We start from the raw sequence: 23,737 nt of genomic DNA, 5'->3' as shown, positions 1-23,737 counted from the left end.
ATCTTTGAGATTATAATGAAACTTTTATGACTTCAATTTTCATTATGAACAAAACTTTGGACGGACAAAGATCTGTTATATGTTGTATGTATTTTATATATGTAGTTTGCGCCGTAAAATTTTATCTATTGTATTGATGGTTTATTTTGTATAAATGTTTGGTAGTAGGATTTAGTAGTATGTGTATCTATGATAGGTACAGCAACTGCGAAATAAGGTATCCGTAGTGACAAATTGCTTGACGGTAATTCCTTGACAAACAGCAATTATGTTATATTGATACTACTCCTATTAATAGTAGTCACGTATTCACAAGCTATCACCAAAATTAGAATAGAGATTATATAATGAAGTCAATACTTACAAATAAATCACGTCGTATAATTGGGATATCATAATCTATGCAAACTGTTTATCAGTTTGACATATTTATTGATCGGACGGCAAGCCCGCTACCCGCACACTCTTGTTTGATCCCAACAATATTTTATTGTTATTAAACTATAGTAATAAAAATCCAACTAAATGTAATGACGATGTAAATTCTGAAGACGAAGAAAAAACTTGTACAGACAAAATAAAAACGAACACAACAATAAGTATTGTGCTACCGGTTGCAATCATTAGTATTGATGACGCAAATGTTACTCAAAACAGCGTTGAAAAAATTCTGAGAGCCAATCAAGAGAGTAGTGCTCACAATGGTTTGTCTAATAAAGAATAAGATGTGTACAATGAAGTATTACCGCGTAATAAAGACGGGGAAGGCAGACACAAAGGTAAAGAACGTAATGATTTGGAAGCGAGTGGATGTAAGCGTGAATGTGAGGAGCGAACCATGAAAATTACATGCGGGGCTCAATCGCAGCCGCGCTTTTGTGTGGCAAAGCTCACAATGAACGGTCAAGGACTTGATGAAGGACAAAGGGTTATAAGATGGGAAGGTAATATTGAAATCGGCGATCCTCGTGAATTTTTGATGGCATGATTATGAGAATTTGGGATTGATAAAACGGTACCTGAAAAAAAAGATATCATACTCGTTTTGTGCTTTCGATAATTGACAAAAATTAAAGGTAAGTAGTTCATCTATTGAAGGTATTTCTATGTCAATTCAGGAAAACGTTAATACATTATTGAAATTAATTCTAATACCATTTAACAAAATTCTGCCACAAAAGCAGAATAAATCCATTAAAATTGTTACTACGGAGGAAACCGCGGACGACTTGAAATATGCAAATCCCATACATATAAAATCTGTTGTGACTCACACGGGGCATTGTACCGAGTTAGAAGCATCAAAGTGAGATCAACCTGAATAAAGGCATCCGCGCTGGACCGACGAAGGGGTAGTACAATGTCGGCGGCCGAACAAAAACTGACATTACAATACGTTGGGCCAACAACAGTGGCCGCTCGTAAATCAACCTCAGACAAAAGTAACAATAGTATTGAGGGAACCTTATAAGAGATCTTAGCATTGTGCTTATTCTTTGATGTTCACTAATAAAACCTTTGATTAATATCGTATAGACGGAACCAGTTGGTATGCAAATAATGACGTTCTGTGACGGTAGTCGGCTCACACGTGCTGGGGTGTGAACAAAAGCTAATGCTACATCTTCGTCACAATGCTTTGTTGGTCCACTGTTGGGCAAGTTCAAGTTGACCGATTTGGTTTTGTTAAATTCTTCTACGTGAACTGTCTTGTTGGAATATTTCGTTGTACGCTAGTCTGAATCGACTGAATGAGTAATCTTAGATGGTCTTTTATGCACATGGGAAGCCCCGACAGTACGAAGATAAAAGATCTGGTTCTAAATAAAATCGTAGGTATCTTTATGTTATGTTTTCAAGGTCATATTAATTTACTCATTTGCATTATTCAAATATTCTCAGCTTAGCTGTTCGACCTTGAATTAATTAAAAATCTATGTCGTGCAAAATTATCACTATCGTCAACTGAGAAAGACTAAACTCTTATTTTTCAATTTTAAATGAAAACAAAAACTATTATGAAAGATATGAATTAATATAAATATCTAAACTGTAGGTGTCTACCAATCGTTCCAAATATGGGTCGGTCGATCGGTGACCCAAAGATAATTATATATTTTTTTATGCTTTGAATATTTTATTGTTTCCCATTTCGTTTCGTTTATCAATTAAACTGTGCTTGTCAATTTAGGTTAGTGATATCAGTGCAAGCTATTATTATTGTTGTTGGTAGGGAACTGTGTTATGTATTCACCTTTTAAATAGAACCGAGCCATCTTAAACTGGGGTCAATAGGCTACAAGATTATGATATAATTGTTTACTTTTTATTTGTGTACCTAATGTTCATTGATGCATACAGTAGTTACTTAATATGTATTTTAGTTAAGCAGTTTAATGGGTGAAATTGTATTTTTTTTTTTTTGTATAATTATTGTTATTTGTGACTATCGTAATTATAATCGAAAAATGTTTAGTTTGGATGAGGAATCTAGCATTTGTCTATATATATATACTTAGCCATTGCTCTTTTAACATTAAATATTTACACATTCCACAAACCAACTCCTGTTCCAAGCTTAGATATATGATAAATTACTTTTCATTTAGTTCTGTAAGATCGCTGTAACTGAAGCCGATTCAGTTCAAGCAATGATACGAACATCTAATTTTAAAATCAACAGATATTAATAAAATCCTTGAACTAACAGTTTTACGATTATATTTATTCGAACAGAGGAATATTATTTTTGAAAACTAATGTTCGTACGTCTGGTGATTTTTTATTGAAAACTAAACAGATATGTAGACACAAAGTCGTATGTAACAACATCCGTTTCCTATGTGATTTTTTTGTTATTCTTAATAACAGAATCTTGTCTGCAGTTTTTTTGTTAATAAATGAGTAACGAGGTTATGGTTAAATTGAAGAAAATGTTTTAACATTATTGTAAACGTTGATTCACCGCTCATTATGGACAAAAACTATTCTAGTTTTTCTTTCACGAAGCAATTTTAACTAAACGCTTCATATGAAAAGTAGTAAAAAAGACAGGGTATGTTTTGTTCTACTATTTCTAATTATTGATTCTAGTGACGATCAATTTTATCGGCATGCAAATAATATTGAAAACCTAATGTTCTCCAAGAAACAATAATCAATTGATGGATCCGGGTGATCTAATTCTTGCAAATTATTCTGTGAAATTTTCATACTCTGGCAGCATTATTACTAAGCAAATCATGTTTATTTTAGAAGCCGGGGATAATAGTAATATGTTAATTATCACCCATACTGAAAGGACTAATAATATTGGCGGATATTGTACCAGGACAGATGCTACCAATATTCATACAATGTTTGAGAAAATGTCAGTTGTTCGCTGTAGGGCTGGCAAGACGTGGAGAAAGTAGGTATGCTTTAAAAATGAATCAAAACAAGGAACAAATATAATATTGTTATAAAATAAATTTAACTTACATTGGTATATTACAATTTAATTAATGTTACTACCCATTACATTATCACATACATTACATAGATACCTAAATATGTATTAGATATAACATCATAAAAGGTAACTTATTGCATTGTTATATTTTAATGAATTTTAAAAAGTCGTGGTGGCGTGGTGACCAATCTCTCAAGTATGAGGGCGCGGGTTCGATCCCAGGTCAGGCAAGTACCAATGCAACTTTTCTAAGTCTGTATGTACTTTCTAAGTATATCTTAGACACCATTGGTTGTGTTTCGGATGGCACGTTAGACTGTAGGTCCCGGCTGTCATTGAACATCCTTGGCAGTCGTTACGGGTAGTCAGAAGCCAGTAAGTCTGACACCAGTCTAACCAAGGGGTATCGGGTTGCCCGGGTAACTGGGTTGAGGAGGTCAGATAGGCAGTCGCTTCTTGTAAAGCACTGGTACTCAGCTGAATCCGGTTAGACTGGAAGCCGACCCCAACATGATTGGGAAAAAGGCTCGGAGGATGATGATTTTAATGAATTTTCGAGCAATTTCATTGCACGTGTCACTAACCACTGATAATATAGGTATTACTCGTAATGTAATTGTTGTATTCAAATTAATTAATTGTTCTCGTTCCAGGAAAACGAATTGACGAATTTAATCTGAAAATGACAACGTTATTAAAGCTGAAATATATTGTAATGTTTAATATATTTCCTGTTAGTGACATCCCTGTGTTACACTATTATTTTATTTATCACTCTCTTTGTTGTGTGTAGTTTGTGCCAACATCACATTCTATTTGTTCATGAATATCTTCCGTGATATATCGACTGAATGAAATAAAAATGGCTGTTTTGCTCGTAATTCTATTGCTGTCAAATTCTCCAGTTAATATAGACATCCTGTGTTTTAGATGGCAATTAATATTAGAGGTTGACAGAGAACTGGTTGCATGGGTCATGTGTCATTTGTAATAGTCGAATGCGACGGTGTTTCGGTAATTTTAATTTGTCAAAATTGTAAAAATAATGTAAGTTGAAACATTGAATGATTGTATTCACCTCAGCCAGAGAATAAGCTCATATTTTAGAAATCACATAATATTTTTAATTTAATATTTATGAAAATTATGAAAATCGTATTTTTCTGGTTCTTTCTAAAGCTCGGAGATACCATCTCGTTCACAATTAAAACGTCAAAAATAAAACAACAACAGAAAACTTTTAAGTGTAACGTCAACAATAAATCTCTCGTTAATAAGGCGTCAAATAAACAATGTTTTTTTTTTTCACCATTTTGCATTTGGCAGAGCGCAGGCCATGCGTCGTTGAATCCTAACATTGACCAATTATTGCATACACCACTCACCTCCTTTGAAGTCTAAAACATAAAATTTGTAAAAAACTGCTCAAGTCAATGATACTTATTTATTATTTTCCCCGAAGCCATTTAGGAGTGAAGGATATTTATTAGTGAGACAAGTGACCGGCGATGACATGGAGGCAGTGCCAAAAACAATAGCGGGTAACAAATAGAACTGATACTTCATACAATGGTTACGTACATTCGTTTTAATAACGAAATTATGAAACATTGTAATTCGAAGCAGATCTACAACATACAAAGTGCATAAAACGATGGTAGTGCAATAAACTGACAATCTGTTCAACATCTCAACTTCAAACGGACTCAAACAATTTTCAGGAGTATTATTCACTTCTTAAAGAATATAAATGACAATACATAATACGTTAATGCGCCATTAGCGGAGATTTAACGTTTATTATGTGAATCTTGACCTTTTTTAAAAATTCGTCAGCGTAACTTATGTGTCCGGTTTTCGCGAACATTACTTTGTATGTCATAATGTAATTTCAAAGGCGATAACACTTAGTTTGTGTTAACGAAAATTCATCATTTATCATCATCATCAAAGTGATCATTATACTTGTCATCACTCATGTCAATATCATTACGTTTGCCTTCAATTACAATCAAAGGCACTTCGTTTTTGATCCTATTATCGTACAGAATGCACTATAGAAATTCTTTGAGAAAAATTGTAGGAAATATTATTGGAGGTCACACAATAGGCCGAAGGGTCTTTGATGTGACAAGAGGGACTAATCAATGGTTGTCGATAGAAACATTCTTTTTGATCTTAGAACATGGAAGTCGTAATGTTTCCCAGACATCGCCTGTTGATGGCCGAGATTTTTATTAAAATGTATTAGAAAAATAAACTTGTATGCTGTCTGCGCGGGATATTTGTGTCAGAATTGTAAAATTCGACAATCAATGTCGGATTTTATTGCGGACATAGGAACACGATAATAACTGTTAGTTCTGTAGTGCACACTTTGAAATGTAGGGAATGATATCTGGAATTTGATTGCGTGTTTTTCTTTTAGATGACATTTACAAACATTTTTACATGACATTTTAGACATAGTTATGGCAGAAATATATTAAAAATATTTGCTTAAAATATAGACAGGAATATAGTTATAACACAATACTTTCATAATCAAACCGTTCTATATTCAAACTTTCAAACCTAGTCTTCGACAAAAAAAAAGAAAAAAATAACAAAGACATCGCATTTCTAACAAGCCAGCAGTGAACACATCACGGAAATCGATTCTAATTCGAACGTCTGTATCGAATCGTATACCGATGTATCGAGGCACCGCGGAGCCCTCTTGTTTGTCGGATCGATTATTCCACTTCATCTCACACTTATTGGGTTCAAACAAGTCTATTGCGAAGGCATCGGTCACATGATTATTGATGATAATTACCTATGTAATTATTTTATTTGTCTCTTATTTAGGGGGTGCTACCCTAAGCTAATACAACAATGTTAAATGTTATAAAGTTTTAATGATTATTTCCCAACAAGCTTCCACCCGCGTTATATCGCGTTTCCAAGAGAATTCTTCAAAAGTCTGCGATAAAAACTCTCCTATGTTCTTTCTCAAGGTCAACTCTACCTCTGTGCCAAATTTTATTAAAATCAGTTCAGTGGTTTAGACGTGAAAGCGTAACAAACAGACAGACAGACAGAGTTACTTTCGCATTTATATTATTAGTAGGGATTTTTAAGCACTGTCCAAGTTCAAATTCATCCTTGTTTTTCATATTAACATTATAAGATTTATTGCGTCTTTTTTTGTACCCACTACACATAGTTACCTCAACAATTTACCGTAGTAAAACTTGAGTATCATTCCAGCTTTTCACGTTATAAATATTACAACAACCACCTTCATAAACAATACTCTTCAGAAGTAAGCGCTAAGCATCCATATTCCTTCTCGCATATTGAATATAACCTCACAGTCTCTAGGCTGACTTCTCTAGAATTCCTCAGTTCGTATAGTTTCGCCGCATTTCGACACATTGTGTGGCTCTATTCATTTCAATAATGTAGTGTTATTGTTCTAAGTTCAGCGAAAGCGCATTGTTCTATACAATTGTTAATGTCAGTGACAGTCGGTGACGTGTTTAGGGACAAATTCATTTGAATGTGAGTTTGTACACGCTTGAATATTATGGCAGAATAATCTTAATGTATTGTTTTAACGCTTAAATATTTTGTGTGATACCTGAAAATATTCTGTAGTCGTGGTGGCCTAGTGGGTAAAGGACCAACCTCTCAAGTATGAGGGCGCGGGTTCGATCCCAGGTCAGGCAAGTACCAATGCAACTTTTCTAAGTTTGTATGTACTTTCTAAGTATATCTTAGACACCATTGACTGTGTTTCGGATGGCACGTTAAACTGTAGGTCCCGGCTGTCATTGAACATCCTTGGCAGTCGTTACGGGTAGTCAGAAACCAGTAAGTCTGACACCAGTCTAACCAAGGGGTATCGGGTTGCCCGGGTAACTGGGTCGAGGAGGTCAGATAGGCAGTCGCTTCTTGTAAAGCACTGGTACTCAGCTGAATCCGGTTAGACTGGAAGCCGACCCCAACATGATTGGGAAAAAGGCTCGGAGGATATTGACCTGAAAATATTCTCACATCATTTGTTGATGTTATATCTACTGCGTTTATCCGAACATCAAATTAAAGCTTATTCAGACAGTACAACAGTTCAAAACGACCGCTCATTTCACACTTACTAACATTACCATCACATAAACCCTCAATCACAATACTGGAACCACAAACAAGCGTTCCCAAGCAATCACCGACCGCATCTAAACGCTTACATTACAAAATAAAGCCGAAATATTAAACAAAATCCGTTTACTTTACATTAACGGGTTGACAAATAACCACAAATTGCGATTGTGACTTGAAAGGCGGTTAATAATGGTTTTAGTCGTAGGTTTCTGAAGTAATTCGGTTAGAGGCGTCTCAGATTGAGCCATTGTTTACGTAGATTGATTTCATGTCATTTGAACATGTGTTCGTAGTTTGCGTCTGAGGAGAAACAAACAGGTAGTTTGCTCTATTGTTTTGTTATTAATTACTTGTAGAGTGCACCGCTGTTGAATAGAAGCTACAATTGGGTTAGGGATTAATATTGTCTTCAGTTACTGTCTTAATTGATTTAGAATTAGTTCTTGTTATTAACGATATTGTCATCAACATGTTGCGTACATATATGGTGACATTGCTCATCTTATAAAAGGCTTTCGAGTTTCAAAAACACAAAATGGTAATGCAATTTAGTATCAAATTTAACGTTTTAAAAGCCACAGTAACCCCACGTCTTGTCCTTCAAAGATTAACCTCAAGGATTCATCCCCCAGTTGTCCTCAAATAATATTTTATAGGACAAACGCCAACCGACCGGCCCCTGCAAAAATAATATGTGTCTGCGGTCTAAATTATTCACAAAGGTGTAGTGGCTTCCCCGAACGTGCTCGATGAATAATATATAAATCATTCGATATTATTTGATGTAAACTTTCCCAATTTTCCCTATATGTGAACAAAATTGTGGGTTTTGTGGAAAATCCTCTTTTATTCATTCATGGTATTGAAAGTGACAAATTTTACCTGAAATAAAGAAATATCAAACAATTAAGAATGTCAATTTCCTTACAAGTTAATATCTAATATTTAATGCACATGACTTATGTACCTAGTAGGTATTTCCAGGTTTAATAATGTTAATTACCAAACAGTTTCCTTATGTATTTTGGACTGAAGATAATTTTACTGAAATTAGGGTTTTTGGTGACTTAATGGATTATTCTGTTTAAGTGCTAGTAAGGCAAGATGTGGGAGTATGATGACACAATAAGTGACCCCAGGGGTTAATGCGATCGACTGAGCTACCCCTTAGCCGCCGTCTAGCGGTTGTAACTGAGAAAGCTATGGAGTCGCGCGTGTTTCAGCATTTAATGTTTGAAGCGACAGAAGGAATTGTTTTGTAGCAGTGAGACTTTTAAATATTTCCCATTTAAGTGAATTAGGCAATAATCTGTTGGAAGGGGCAGATTTTCGGGCAATTTTCTGAAAAAAAAAAAAAAGATTTTTCTTTTACGTACCACTCTGAGTGTTTCCGTAGCTATTGGTATATGGGAGAAGTTTATCTCATAACTTATTATATTTTATCTTCAAATATCGCAAAGAAAGCCAACATGATACTTTGTATTGAACTTGCTACACTACTGCACTTGAACAATTTCCACAATTCAGCTACACCGGCCCCTTTCCACGAAGTCACCGACGGTCGCATTGCCCCTGAGATTTGACAATAATTCTCGATAGCTCCTCTATTCTACCGCTCCCAATGAATACTGAATTGAGACCAACTCCGTACATCTTAGACACAACCTATTTCAATTTAGATTATTGCTTCGCTGTTCACGATGCAATATCTTAATAGAACCCCCACACAAACTTCAATCAGCATTTATTGAAACGCTCACATGCCAAATTGAAAATAACCTTTGTTTACTGAATGTTAAACTTAATCAAAGCCCGAAGATGAATAATGAAATCCTACTGTGTATTTTATTCATTGACCTTCCAAAATTAACAGAGATAACGCGCACAAAGGCTCGGATTGAAAGGTGCCCCTTTCAACGATTCTGCCACTCTTTAATCTATAACCGAAACAAAACTCGGGCTCGTAACGCGATTGTCTGTCCGTTCATTTACTTAGTAAATTATTCTTTGTCGAACGGAAGAGAAGGCTTTGAATCCATTAATTCCCTGATGGGGTCACAAAGAGGTGGTTCGAATTAAAATAATGTATTCTACGACTTCAATAGAGCGCCCTCCGTCCGGTGCGCCGCTGTTATTACAAGAATAATGTATTTAAATCAGAGTCTGCTTTCAGATGAAGATGCCCCGCTTTGTGAGTCCGACGAATAAGTGATCACGTACGTTGCCATTAGGATACGTTTTATGTGCAAATTATAGCTTGCCATTTTTGAGCTTACTCGGATTTCAGCGCAGACGCCCCGCGAACAACTGGGTTCATTAGAAAAGTTTTTCATACAGCTATTATTGTATGCTCGTGTTTGCGGACCGAAATGTACGTTCCACAATGTGGACGTTTATACAAATGAACACACCATATGTAGGTACACATAGGTAGTCTTATTAATTGCAAATCCGTTCACAGAGACAACCGTACGAACACAAACAGCAAATTAATCCTGCCGGCAAAAGGGTTTGCAAACTACCCTCTGTTAACAGATAATTTAGAATATGATCACCCCATCGCCGAATATTTCCGAACAAACATTTCGATGTATTTATTCTAGTGTTTATTTTGTAGCGTAATATGTCGTGTTCCACTTTGATGTCGTGAAATCGCTTCTGTTCTTTGTCAGCGAACCAAGGATTTACATCTATTACGTTAGTCATTTAATTCTCGGTTTTACTGCCATCTATTTTCGATTTAGAATCCTTTGTAACGTGATAGGGGGTTACAGCTTTGTCGTATTGAGTCGTCGTGTATGGAATTATTGCATATGGTTGGTTGGAGTTTGTTTGGCAGTATGAATGGTTCATTATACATAGGGATACTTTGTGCGGGCTCGGGTTATATTTGCAATGTGAACCATTGTTTATGATTTGGACAATTGTTTGTGTTGCACTGTCAAAGGATGTGCACTTGTTTACTTTAAGCTGAGATGAGGGAGACGACTTGTGTAAACAGTGGCATGTTTAAGTAGCTGAATGACAATCGTTGACTTGCGCTTCATTACTTTTTTTTATGACAATGTATTGCTACTTTTAAAATATCTTGGTATATTGGTCTCATAGTTCATATTGAGCACAAAATAGCTGGTATTCCCGGTAACCAGTTATTGGTTTTTCCATATAGGTAATAATACTTTGCAGATGACGAATCGATATCTACATAATATATACATGTTATCTCATCTTATCTTTTACATTTATCCAAATAAATATTTTCAGCCCTTCATTGCTAATGTCTACAGCACACTCCGAAACAGCAGAAACACGACACATTCCATCAATAACGTGATTAATCCAACCAAAACACAGTCACAAAGCTCTCAATTCCGCAACTTTACCCACATTGGCAAACAATCATACTTATTCATCTGTACAAAGGATCGGGGAAACTGGAGTAGTTCTCGCAAACCGAATTCCTCGACGAGCTTTCCTTTGCGAAACTCCGGAGTAGATCTTGAGTCAAAAGCCCCACTCATTTATGTTCAACTATTTTTTTCTACCTTTCACCATTTTGTATCCACTGTTCCCTTTTGCTGGTTTTTGCTTGTGTTCAAGTTTGTGGAAAAACTGCTTTTTTCCTATTGATTTTTATGGTGTTTTTTAATTTGTCGATTGGTCTGATAAGTGAATTTGATGATTTGATTAAAACTGATTTTGATTGAAGCTAGTTATTATGATGGCATTATCTGGGGTATTGTACTCATATAAATATTCTAACCTATTTGTTCACAAATTTAAAGCTATAGAACGACTTTTGATTAAAAAAACTATGAAATATCACAAAAAAAAACTAACAAGCAAGCAGTGAATGGCGTTTAGCTGTACTACATTTTCATTTGGTTCGTTTTCCTAGCGTTTCATTTCGCACTGACCTAAGGAACACAATAGGCTCTCATCAGACTTCTCTTGTTTAGGAAAATCGTCGAGCCGTGACGTTCAGTCTGTATACGCCTTAATTGTTGATATTATATTTATATTGATGATGTAAGGAGATGGAATGATAGTGTGATAGGACGATGTTATTGTAAGATAGCTGTGTAGGGCAATATGAAATTCTTCTTGGTATGTTCTGTTATAGAATTGTTATCCGAGCTATCAGAAAGATAGTGGTATACTGAACCTTACCATCTGTAGAATAGGTTGTTCAAGATTTTTTTTAACATAAGATTTTTATTCCAGAACCTATAACTTATCTGCTGTCCCTAATACAGCAGACATTAGCTATTTCCTAAAAGTTTTTTCTTTCTAAAACATCCAAAACTCACCAAAAAAAAATTCCTCATCATCTGTCTAAGTAGTCTTTTCCCAACTATGTACCTAAGGGTCGGCTTCCAGTCTAACCGAAAGCAGCTGAGTATCAGTATTTTGCATGAAGCGACTGCCTATCTGATCTCCTCAACCCAGTTACCCGGGCAAATCAATACTCCATGGCTAGACTGGTTATCAAACTTCTTCTTCTGACTACTTAACAACTGCCAAAGACATAATAAATACTTAAGCCGTCATCAAAGACGTAAAGTAGCAACGTGCAGAACAATGACAGCCGGGATTGGGCATTGTGCCGTATTAACTGCATTGTTTGTCACCCAGTAATCATAAAGCGGCTCATTGGGGGTCGGGAGGCGGCGTGGAGACGGATTCTGTTGGCGGGGTTTATTTGAACCCTGTGGAGAACATTTCTTGTGTAATCGAAATTTAGGCAATAATGATGATAATGAAATCAAATGCAAAATTAAAAAAAAAAAAAAAAACTTTTCGCACGCGCTAAAAATGACAAAATAATTCGGACATTCAGTTTGATGAAAAAAATCATGAAACGTTTGTATAATCTTTACTCTTTTTGCATAAAACGCTGAACACTTTATTCCAAGATTTTGTGTAATTATTACCGGCATTGTATTGAGACACTGTCTTATTTGAAATGTATACTTTATCATAGTCGAGTAAAAATAAAAATAAATGACCGACTCCATACTATGGAACCGGTTCGCCCACTCGACTCGCGTTGTCGCGCACCCGATGGGTAATTTCCCCCATTGTCAGAACCAAGAAAATGTTCACAACAACATACATTACTAGAAGCGACATCACCTATTGACCCAAAAATATATCGCACAAAACAAAAAAAAATAAAAATAAAATATTTTTGTAAAAAATGCCAAAGTATGTATGTATGTGATATTTCATAAAACCACCTGTTCACATTGGCAACAAAGAAAGTATTAAATAAAAGAAGTATGTAGGTGTAAAGAAAAGTACCAATAAAACTGATATGTTGCATTTTTCTTCATGAAAAATATGAAATTCTTTTACCAAGGGAAAGTAAATTAGTTGCGCAGATATTTTATTTCGAGCAATTTTTCCTCGCAGTAATCGTTTTATAGAAACAATTTAGTACATAATGATATTTCGATTTCGAAAGCGAATTTAGTGTATTGTAGATCAAAAGGCTCGGTGAGTGGTGTGGAACAAAAATATTATAGACATAGTTTTGGTTTCTAGATATTAGACATGACAAATTACAAAAGCATTTCAGAATGGAATGGATGTTTTGACTTCGACCACATGTTTATCAACTATTTACACTTATATTTTTTTAATTATATTATTTATTGATGCTTTCTGGAACCTTTTCAAATACGCTATAAACTAAGTTTTAACGACTTTTGGCTTAGCTTATGGTTTTTATTCTTTATTTGCGGCTAGGGAAACTAAACAATATTCAATTGTTATTGATCGTCTGAACGAAGTATTATTACTCGTAAAAAGAATACACATTTTTTTCTTTTTCTTTCGCTTTCCTGATGGCAGTCGAGTTAGTTTAAAAATAGAATAACTCAACTGATTCATTATTCAAAACCATGATTTTGTAAAAAAAAAATTTTTTTTCGAAAGGACCATGAGTCAAATTGGGCTCATTGTCCAACAGAGTTATAGCATATGCCGTTGTGAAGGTTTTTGTTTGTACTAAAATTTTTACTATGGGCACTACCTTCAATTCCATGGCAAAAAAAAGATATGCACCTTAACAGGTTTTGTAGAAAAAGAATTGTTAGGATTCGTAGTGCGCTTGGTTGTTCATGACATAAAACCTAATTCGCAGGATTTGATTATGCTAGGATTATGGGACCACCTTCATCACCAGGTCAGGGTCTGATGATGGAAACCCTGAGAAATCGAGGGCAACTGTCGAAAATTGTAGGCGTGCATAGGTTAACAACTTGACAATGAGGTGTACGTTTGATAACACTATGCAACAGTGAAGGTTTGGAGCTGGCCTGATGATGGAGACCGGAGAAGGTCGAGGGAACTCGACAACTGAATATGTAAACTACCTCGTGTTTGGGCTTATAGTATTCGTATTGATGAGAACTTTCCACAAATGCGGATAGTGACAACTATGCTTGTCACTGAAAAGCCAAAAATAAAAAACTTTTTACAAAAAAATAAAACCGACTCCCAAAAACACTGAAAAGCAAAAAAAGTACTATTCTTAGGTGCATCGGCATAGAAGTCGGTGGCGTATAAACTCAGGAACATCCAGAGGAGACATCAGGAGACTCCATCTCTAGCACAAAGAAGAAATCGTCCACGGACTGTCCTCGGTATCTATATAACGAAACTAAGGCACACACAATTTAATCCATCGGCAGGATATTTAGACGACATTATTATTGGTATTGATTGAAATGTTAACAAAAATAATTTTAACTGTTAGCAGTTGTTTTATTTTTTATGTATACATTAAACCTGGAATTAAAACTAGTTAAAGGTGTTCAACAACAAAACCTACAATGCCATAACAGCACTACTTTTTGCAGAATATTAGTTTATTTATGGTCGGAGAAAAATATTTATAGCAAAATAACCCAATGGATTCTTCGCAAAAATGAGTTTAAATCTTTATATTTAGTGCTTTACAAGTATATTCAAAGTGGTCTCATCTCTGTTGGTGGGTGAGCCCAGGCTTCATACATTTTTGCCCATGGTCCTTTCTTTGCCACATCCAGCATTTTTATCATATGTTAGATGTTACACTTGTAACTACATTTTGTTCGGGGGAGTTTTCTTGTAATTTGCCGTCGATAATTCTACCTCCCTTCGTTTCACTCAATAGAAGCCAATTGTGCGATGCAGCGCTTGTTTTGACATGTCATTTTATTTTCTTTGAAATAAGTTTTTTTTCTGGCAAATGATTAGCATTCATCAAGATTGCTATTGAAAACGTATGAATTTAGGTTTGATTTTCCTTATAAAATGTGGGCTATGCACGTGTACGCAAACAGAAAAAATGTTGTGCCTATATATAATAAAAGCGTCAAATCGTAAACGAATTCCCACTAAAATTATTTCCATATTTCCGAATAAAAAACAAAATCAACTAAAAATAATGAAACTCGCGAAACAAATTAAGCGGATAAATTGGAAAGCTAACAAACAAGAAAATAGGCATCGAAACCTAATTTGAAGGAACGCAACAAAATTTTATTCCTTCTTATTGTGAATAAACTTATTACAGAATAGGAATAATTCTGTCACAAGAAATTCTGCCGGCCATTTTTTTTTCTCTCACCAAAGGCAAGAAAATGTTTCTCGTTCCTCATTGAATTACAGACGCTTCACAATATTTTTCTATTTAATTTTTATTTTCATTGTACTCGGCGACTCTCTGGGACTTTTATTCGCTTATTTGATTTGAGTTGTTTTTATTATGTCTCTTTTGGAAGTGTTTTGTAGGCCGTATCGACTTTTCTAGATGTAAACTCATAGAATTAATACAAGTAACGTAAAATGCCTATCTCTAGTAAGCAAAATCACAGATAGATAGCATATTGGAAACGACCTTAAAACAATAAGTTATCCACGCCCTCAATCCTCGCTAACACACTTAACCTTTCCATATAAGCAAAAGCAATTCCATCAATCAATCAATCAACGAATCTACAAGATTTAAGAGCGACTCTCAAACAACTTAGTTACACCAGATGACACTTTAATACACCGATCGGGTAGGAAACCTTAGCCGTTTATCTAAGACGGCAGTTCGCAATTTCCTATGTCAAATAGATTGGAGCCTAGACACTCGTTACGTTTACTTAGTCAGTCCGTCCGTCCGTCGGTCCGTCGGTCCGTCGTCCACTGATTAATTTCTAAACGGATGCACATGTTAATATCTCGTATAAATTAGAAGTCGTACTAGGTGATGTGACTGGATTTGGTAAGATATGGCCTATGGACTTGGAGGAATGTGGTAGAATCGTGGAAGGACAGTTTTGATAGGGTATCAGAGGATGCTTTCGGATTCCGTGGCTTATGGCTTCTGAACGGAAATATCTAAGTAAAATCAATTACGGAATCGTATCTTTAATAGGTTTTAGGTTGGTTTGGTACCGCATTTTTTGCGGTGTTAAAATTTACGGCGTAGTATTAAGTTTTCTTAGAACAAGGGTTCCTGAAAGCCCTTTCCGATGAAAAACTTTTCCGAGTTCTTCTCAGAAGGAACGAACGCGAGGCTTAGCCCAAAGTTGCATTACAATACAATATGAAGTAGTATGAAGTGTTTTTATATTTGAGAGACGACATAATAAAACAAACAATTTAAATGTATCTACTTAACAGTTGTTTATTAATAGCTTAATAATTAAAAAATATTACAGAAAAAAACCTAACAATAGGAAGGTAACCCCTTTTATCACCGACAGCAAACCATTTAACAAGGGGAGGCGTTTACAAAAACAATTTGCTACCAATTCACTGATGTCATTGTGATGTCACCCTACTGCAAATTGAAATTGAGTTGCACCATTGAAACTACTCAATATTGTTTGTGATTTACTTTGTTTCATCAATACACAACCTATTTGCTATTTCCGAAAAGATTAAATTTAAAATATTTCATGAATTATTTTATATGAATAATAATAAAGTTATTACGGGCTCGAAATCAGCTTAAAATATGCCACAAAAACAAGAAATAAATGCTTTTGTAAATATATTTCAGTCGTCATATTATTAAAGCATGATTAACGTTATGAGCATTGACATTATTTAAAAAAATAATATGCATTTAATCTGACGTGAATTTCCTGTTACAACAACTATAATACAGATATTTGTTAATGTCAATTACTAAAACTTATGACTAACATTATCATAAACGCAAAATGAACTGACGAGAAATAAACATTTCCGAACGTAATATTGACCTGTCAAATTTCCCGCCAATACGCCATATTGTTCGCGCCACTGCATGACGCCATTGTGACAGCAATGAAAAGGAAATTAGTAGTTACAATTGACATGTTTATGTATTTCTTTTGCAATGGACCTTAGCTACATATGAATAAGAGCTGTATTTCATTGTTTTGGGGAGAAATAGATTTGCAAGGAGTTTGATTAAGCAGAAATAGAGGCATATTGTCAAGAAGCTGACTTTCATTTGACAAATTGAAATGTGTTCAAATTATTGTTGTTAGTTTTAGTTGTTTATTAAAAATAAACTAAAACAGGACCTCGATTACTTTCCATTTTACGGAGGCAACAACAGACAATAAGGTTATTGTTACGGTGCTGCCCTACCGTTCAACGTAAGACCTTAGACTTAAGACCTTATGAAACTGAATTATTGCCATCGAGTATAGAAAATTGTTCTCATGTCAAGTGAAATAAATTAAAATATTTTATAATAAAAAAATGATTCCTGAAAATGTTTCATTAGAAGAAGAAAGTTCTAAGGTAACGTTATGAGAACTACACAAAAGAAATGGAATGGAAAGCTTATATCTAGCATTTTTCGTCTGTTTGTTTGTACCCAAAAAAATTGAAAAATTCTTTCATTTTTGGAGAGCTAAAAGCTTCAAGCTACAAGCTCTTCCTGTGTAAACATGGGCTATATTATTTGTCCAGGTACGTTTCCAAGGTACGCGGGTGAAACCACGGGAAATCGGCTAGTTACCAATAATTCAGATACGCCCCTTGTTGTAAAAATATTTAGCAAATTACTTTTTCTTTTCATCTCCTCTATGATTTCCTAGTTTCATGTCACACCATCACCCCTCTTTGTCTCAAGGGCACTAACACAATTTGTTGTGGCAGTGTGCTAACAGGCCTTTTAACGCGAATATCGATTTGACACCTTTTGTTCTTGCGATAATCGATACATTGATTGCTGCTATGTCGTCTATATCTATCTTCAATCTATACATAGGTAGGTATATAAAATTTTATGTCACCTTTCTTAGTAATTTTATATCGCACGAACGGGCTCACCTACCCAAACCAAATATTTAGATCTGATCGATCTGGACGTTAGATGGTTTATATATGTAAGTATTTGAGCGGTTCTTCATTTATGTACTTTTTACTAATTTTACTTTATACGGAGCGAAGCATGTCGTACGGGGCCGCTGGTACGTGATAATTTTCATATAGGACAGCGTTATTTAAATAATTATGCATATTTTGAATAATATTGTATAGCATTCGATTTCGACTTTTCTCTGTTATTTGTGAAATCTTCAGACATCGAAAAAACAAATTTTTTTTTAAGTAATATGAATATTTCAGTGACATAATTTATTCAATCAAAACTATTTTAATTATAAACTGGTATTAAATAAACGTTGCAAATAAGGCCTCAAAATTAAATGTTTATTTTTCATTTAGTTGTCAGGCCTGTCCTAACTTTGCAGACTTTGAGTAAACTTCTAAACATAAACAATGTTCTGTATGTAAATAATTGTTAATGGATTTAGTCTAGTTTCTTAGGATTAAGTGTAAAAGGACTTTAGGTCGTAACAGCGATAACTGAGACTTCAAAATTTATAATCAATCCAATTAATGGTAAATGTTCTATTATTTGATTTGGGAAATATGGTAAAATTTTGGCAACAGCATCTATAGGAAGGATCTAGGATATAGAAGGATATAGGAAGGAGGAAGGCCTTAGGTATTGTAGAAAATGACAATAAGGTAAATGATTAATGAACAGTAAGAGTCAGTCTTGTACAACACAGAGTATTAACAAAGCAATTGCGACCACGCCAAAATAAAGTAAACACGTTCACAGCTAAATAGATATGCTTTAAATCTGTTTACCTCATTTGTCACTGAAGTTCAAAGGATGAAACATTCCGGCAAAAGGATGACACTGCGTAAACGTTTCAAAATAATCACATCAATACTTACAACAGATACGTAGACAAACATCAAAGCAGGCGCGCCAGACACTATACGCAGAGGAACTGTTTGTTAACACAATCAATGAAGACATTCCCAACTCAAATCAGCATCAAAGTACACATGTTAGTCTATAATCGTACACACACGCGCAATATTTAGAGTACCACACACGTTATCGGCCAATCCGCTGTTACTAACACCCACACATACATACAATCTGCAAATATTACTAGGCCTTCCCCGCCCTTCTAATTTCTTAACAAAATAGGTGTTTCCAACGCTACTGAATTCGTATTTAAGGGTCTACCTCCAATGGTTGGTATTACATAGACCGGCGGACACCTTAAGTCCAAAGGAGGCAGTAACTGCAATTAGTACAATTAGTAGAGCCCAATTAGGTGCTTTAACGAAGCGAGTTTCGTAACTAGTCGGGGGAGTTTGGTGACAAATACTACGTTTGACGTCTGACCCGAGATCTCGATCAAACAGTGATACTGTTTGTTAACCGTGTTTGTATTTAGCATTAAACAAGTATTTGTACTTCAAGTACTACAGTGATGCTAACGAACAGTCTGAGCTGGATAATTAGGACATCTCCGGCCGTGACGTCACTGGCGCTATTAACTTGTCAACACTTCATACTTTGACAGCACTTAGTATGGCTCATAGAAGACTTAATATTATTACGTCATATGCCTATGATTGCTACTTAATATGAATGAAGTACTAATTAGTTATTTCTTTTCAGAAACATGTCATCTAAACGAAAGTCACCACCGTCGAAATTGCAAGAAGGTGCCGCCGACACAGAGAAGCCTGAAGCCGGCCCTGCCAACCTCGACTTCCCTGACCATCAGGAGTCAGATGACAACGAACAGCATAGCTACTATAAATTCTCCCCCAGTTCTTCAACTAGGAGTTCCATTAGTGAAGAGGATACGAATTACGAAGACGAACGACCGTCAAAAAAGCAACGATTCGAGCAAACATTAGACATGACAAATAATCTTCTAGTCCCAACGTCTTTTCTAAGTCTGCATCAAGTGAATGATCTCCAGACTCGAAGGCGTGGCTCCTCAGAATGCAGTAGTCCTGGAGCTGAGGCCAAGGTTTTGGGACTGTGCAACAATAACAATTCATTACTGAATCACAACAGCGCTTTATCGTTGACTGCGCCCCATAAGCGTTCTATGGATGACGTTTTGAAGAGGTTAACGTCGAAAATGAACAATAGTACGATTAAGGAAGAGAAAAGGCCTACCCCGTCTACGACACCAGTGAATAAGAACAAGTAAGTCAATTTCTTTTACCTAATTACGGATGATCAATCTTATGAAATGACAATACATCAAAATCCAAGAATCTAAATTATGTAGGTGTTAAGGATCATCTGATCATAATTTTATTTATTTACATACAGTCACGGCCATCGTTAGCAATGTTTTCATTCGGGACGATAAGTATAAACGGACTCTGTAGAAATAATCACTTAGTATTTCCACTGCAACATTTAATTACTTGAGAAAATGATTAGCTCTCTCCGGCTGTAATTAGACAACAATAAATTAGTCGCATCAGTGGCTATCAATTACATTTATAGACACATACGTAACAATTGTTTGTCCTCTGTCTATCATTGTTCATTCCCCACTCATTAGCTCGACAGACATTACATTATTATCATCTAATTGATCTGGTCACCTTCCCTTTATTGGCAGTTTCCTACATCAACATTTATCAAATGTTTTGTTTCAGTCTGTTTACAAAGAGATACGGAAATCATTATTAGACGATAATTTATTATTATTAGATGATAATTTATTATTAATCCCGTAGTGATAAGGTGTTTATTTATGCGAATTTAGGCTTTGTCACCTACGTCCGGTATGCATTTAATTATGTAACATATTTACCTTCATGATTAACTATTTCTTGATCTAAAAATATGGCACGTACGTCAATTTCGTTTAAACGCTTGTGAAATCCGTAAACAAAAATCAACTAAGTAATTAATTTCAATTAAATTAGTTTTAAGCACTTAATAGTGTTTATAATTATTCTCTTCAAAGAAAGGTCACAAGGCATCCTACAATCATAATAAACAATATTACATAGAATGTAAGTAATGTAGTCAATCTGAAAGAGACAGAATCTGAAACGAGCTCTAAATTAAATTTTCTAACATACAACTTGAATAAAACGTACATAGATGAATAGATAGACGTAGAATTCCCTTTTGTTTTATCCACAGTTACGCAACCCACTACCGTTTTAATTGCGACCACTGTCGGTCTCTAACTACTAAAATAAAACCAAGACACTAAGACATTTCAAGTTAGTCGTTTTCCAGAATTTAATTAGCCATATTACTGCACATTAAAAACAATGTTAGGACCACCGCAAGTTTACTATAAAAGCGTTAAACGCTTGTTTTACTAGGCTTTTATAGATATTCCGACGTTAAAGTATGTCCACTGAGTTCGGGTGACGGAAATCGTAAAGGAGTTAGTATGTTGCATAAAGAGGGTTTACTTGAAGAAGTTTTTATTTTAATCAACGAACGTGATATTGAGGAATCATTAAAATACAAATATCATAAGAAAGAAGAATTTGATGTTTTTAGCGATGCAAATAAAATTAAGAAACTTACATCTAGAGAATCTACGATTATAACCGAAGCTGTCTAATTTATTGACGTAATTAAAATGCTATTCTACAAGTCTTCTAATAATTTATCAGAAGACAATAAAAAACCTGATTATAATTCTAACAGGGCGTCAAAAACCAATTTTCATGTAAACAACGGCTAACCTTTTAGCGATGAACATGACATAGTTCAACAGCCACCATTAAAAGGTCGTCTCAAACATGTTATTTATAAAACTACAGCACGTTGGCTTACCAGTTTCATAGCTAATACTATTATAATTTTACGCGAGTTTAAGTGGACACTGAATTATTTACAGCCTATAACTTTAATGGAGAATGGCTTAAGTAGTAATTAAACCAATATGCTTGAATTTAAATTTTGTTGTTATGGAGTGACTATGGTTGGGAAAGGTGGATCCAAAATATTTGGTACGGTTGACTTTAAATATGAATATTAATCGTTGAGTTAACCTCTTCATTAGGTGCAGACAATATTTATGGTAATTTGGAATTCAACGGTTTTAGTGTGAACATGAATAAATAAAATAAGAAAATTATTGCTACTTTCAATACTACACGGATGAAACACTAAGAATAGGAAGACTCAGAATCCTAAGAAAATAAGATTAAGGAAATGTTTCCAGCATTTAAATAAAATAAGTAACTTAAAATATACATTACCTAAGCAGAAATATACTTACTGATGATGGCATGGTCTTAACAAGTCCTGAAAGGTAAATCCTTGAAGAAACAAATAGGCAGCGAGAAACAGTCAAACAAATCGTACAAAGAGATAGAAGTGTAAGTAGATAATAATGCTATAATACATAATTTAATTATATCCAAACTGTAGTATGAGCAACATTTCCTTGAAGCAGATATTTAGCGTTAAACAGATGTGTTAACCGAGAATTGTCTCGTTTATAGTCGCCGTGATGCTAATGCATTAAGACAACGGCAAAGCGTGAGATTATCACCGAACTAATGTTCCTCGTTTGCAGTTTAAACGCTCATTTTACTTTGTTTTATTTTTATTAAGTATTGTTCGCTTTGAGAATTAGCTCGTCATTGTTGTGTTCAAAATCTTCTTTTGCTTGTTTCACTACATGTTCATTTATAATGTCCATCTCTTTTTTATCTTAACTTTAATTGTTTTTACTGCTTCATCATCCAGAGAAGTACATGCTAAAATATTATTTTCATAATGATGGTTATTTGAAGCCATCTACGGCAAGGGTTTACGTGCCATTATCATGGAATAGGTTTAGAAATGCACGATCCAATATTATTGTCTCATATTTTGTCGTAATCTACTAGGAAAGCAGAATTTCACTACGCATTTTACTTCGTGTTTATTATGCTAAACACCGTTTGTAGCAGTTCAGCAAGGTCAAATTTGCTCATCAAATTGATTTTTAATATTAAAATATTCTTGCCTCAAAAGTTATGTTATGGTTACTATGTTTTTTGTTATTAATATTCATAATTAGTACACTCAAACAACTAACGGTTTTACCAAACAGTCTTTTATCATTCTTGTCATCACCAATGTTAATAATGATTTTATCAAATTCATTGACAAGTAAATTATGAATGTTGCAGAATACTGCGCCATTTCAGCGGCCATGTTGTATTCCAACTTTATTGACTAACACAGACAGTCTAGTCACTAAAATATGATTTTATTATCAGAGCTTTATAAACTGAAGTATAATTGAGATAAAATGTCTGGATAACGATCGGAAACAAGTTTTTTATTGGCCTTTCTATCTGCTATTATTACTCTGTGCAATTAGTTCTTTGATAAACCAGCCCGGAATTCAGCATGATATCAAAGTCCGTAGATTAATCAACAGTCCAGAGACATTAGCGTTGCCAATATAAATAGACCTATTATGGAAGGTAATTGCAGAACTAATAGGGTTCTAGGTATGTTCCGTAGTGAAATCGGACACAGACTAGATTTGCCCGCATCTTTTTTTGCAATCTGAGCAATTAAATGTAAATCGTCTATAGGTATGTAACAGTGGCGAAGGCTGGTTTAATGAAATAGGGAAGCCGCAGCAAAAAAAAAAACTGGGGGGGGAGTACTCAGGGATGGGGGGGGGAGAGGTAATGGAGGTAATTTCTCAGTCCACCTTTTAGCACTGACTGAGAGACTGATAGTTTGAAAATGTTTTCTCGAGGAATTCGGCAGATTATTAATATCTATAAAACTTTATTATCTTTAGTTAGGTATATTAACTAGGTACTAGAATCTAAGAA

At 34.8% G+C, this 23,737-nt stretch overlaps 1 protein-coding gene across 2 annotated transcripts in view; it reads left to right on the top strand.

The window, feature by feature from the left end:
* LOC124635557 (transcription factor Sox-5) overlaps nucleotides 1-23,737 on the top strand; it is a 282,618-nt gene that overhangs the window by 190,942 nt on the left and 67,939 nt on the right. For both annotated transcript variants that reach the window (XM_047171473.1, XM_047171474.1), the window contains one exon: nucleotides 19,572-20,114. In XM_047171473.1, the coding sequence (XP_047027429.1) occupies nucleotides 19,576-20,114 (539 nt within the window). In that variant the 5' untranslated portion in view covers nucleotides 19,572-19,575. The remainder of the gene's footprint in view (nucleotides 1-19,571; nucleotides 20,115-23,737) is intronic.

Source organism: Helicoverpa zea, chromosome 13 (assembly GCF_022581195.2).
Source record: "Helicoverpa zea isolate HzStark_Cry1AcR chromosome 13, ilHelZeax1.1, whole genome shotgun sequence".
Classification (NCBI taxonomy): Eukaryota; Metazoa; Arthropoda; class Insecta; order Lepidoptera; family Noctuidae; genus Helicoverpa; species Helicoverpa zea.
Note: the sequence above shows the minus strand (reverse complement) of the source record. Positions and strands in the feature narration are given on the sequence as shown.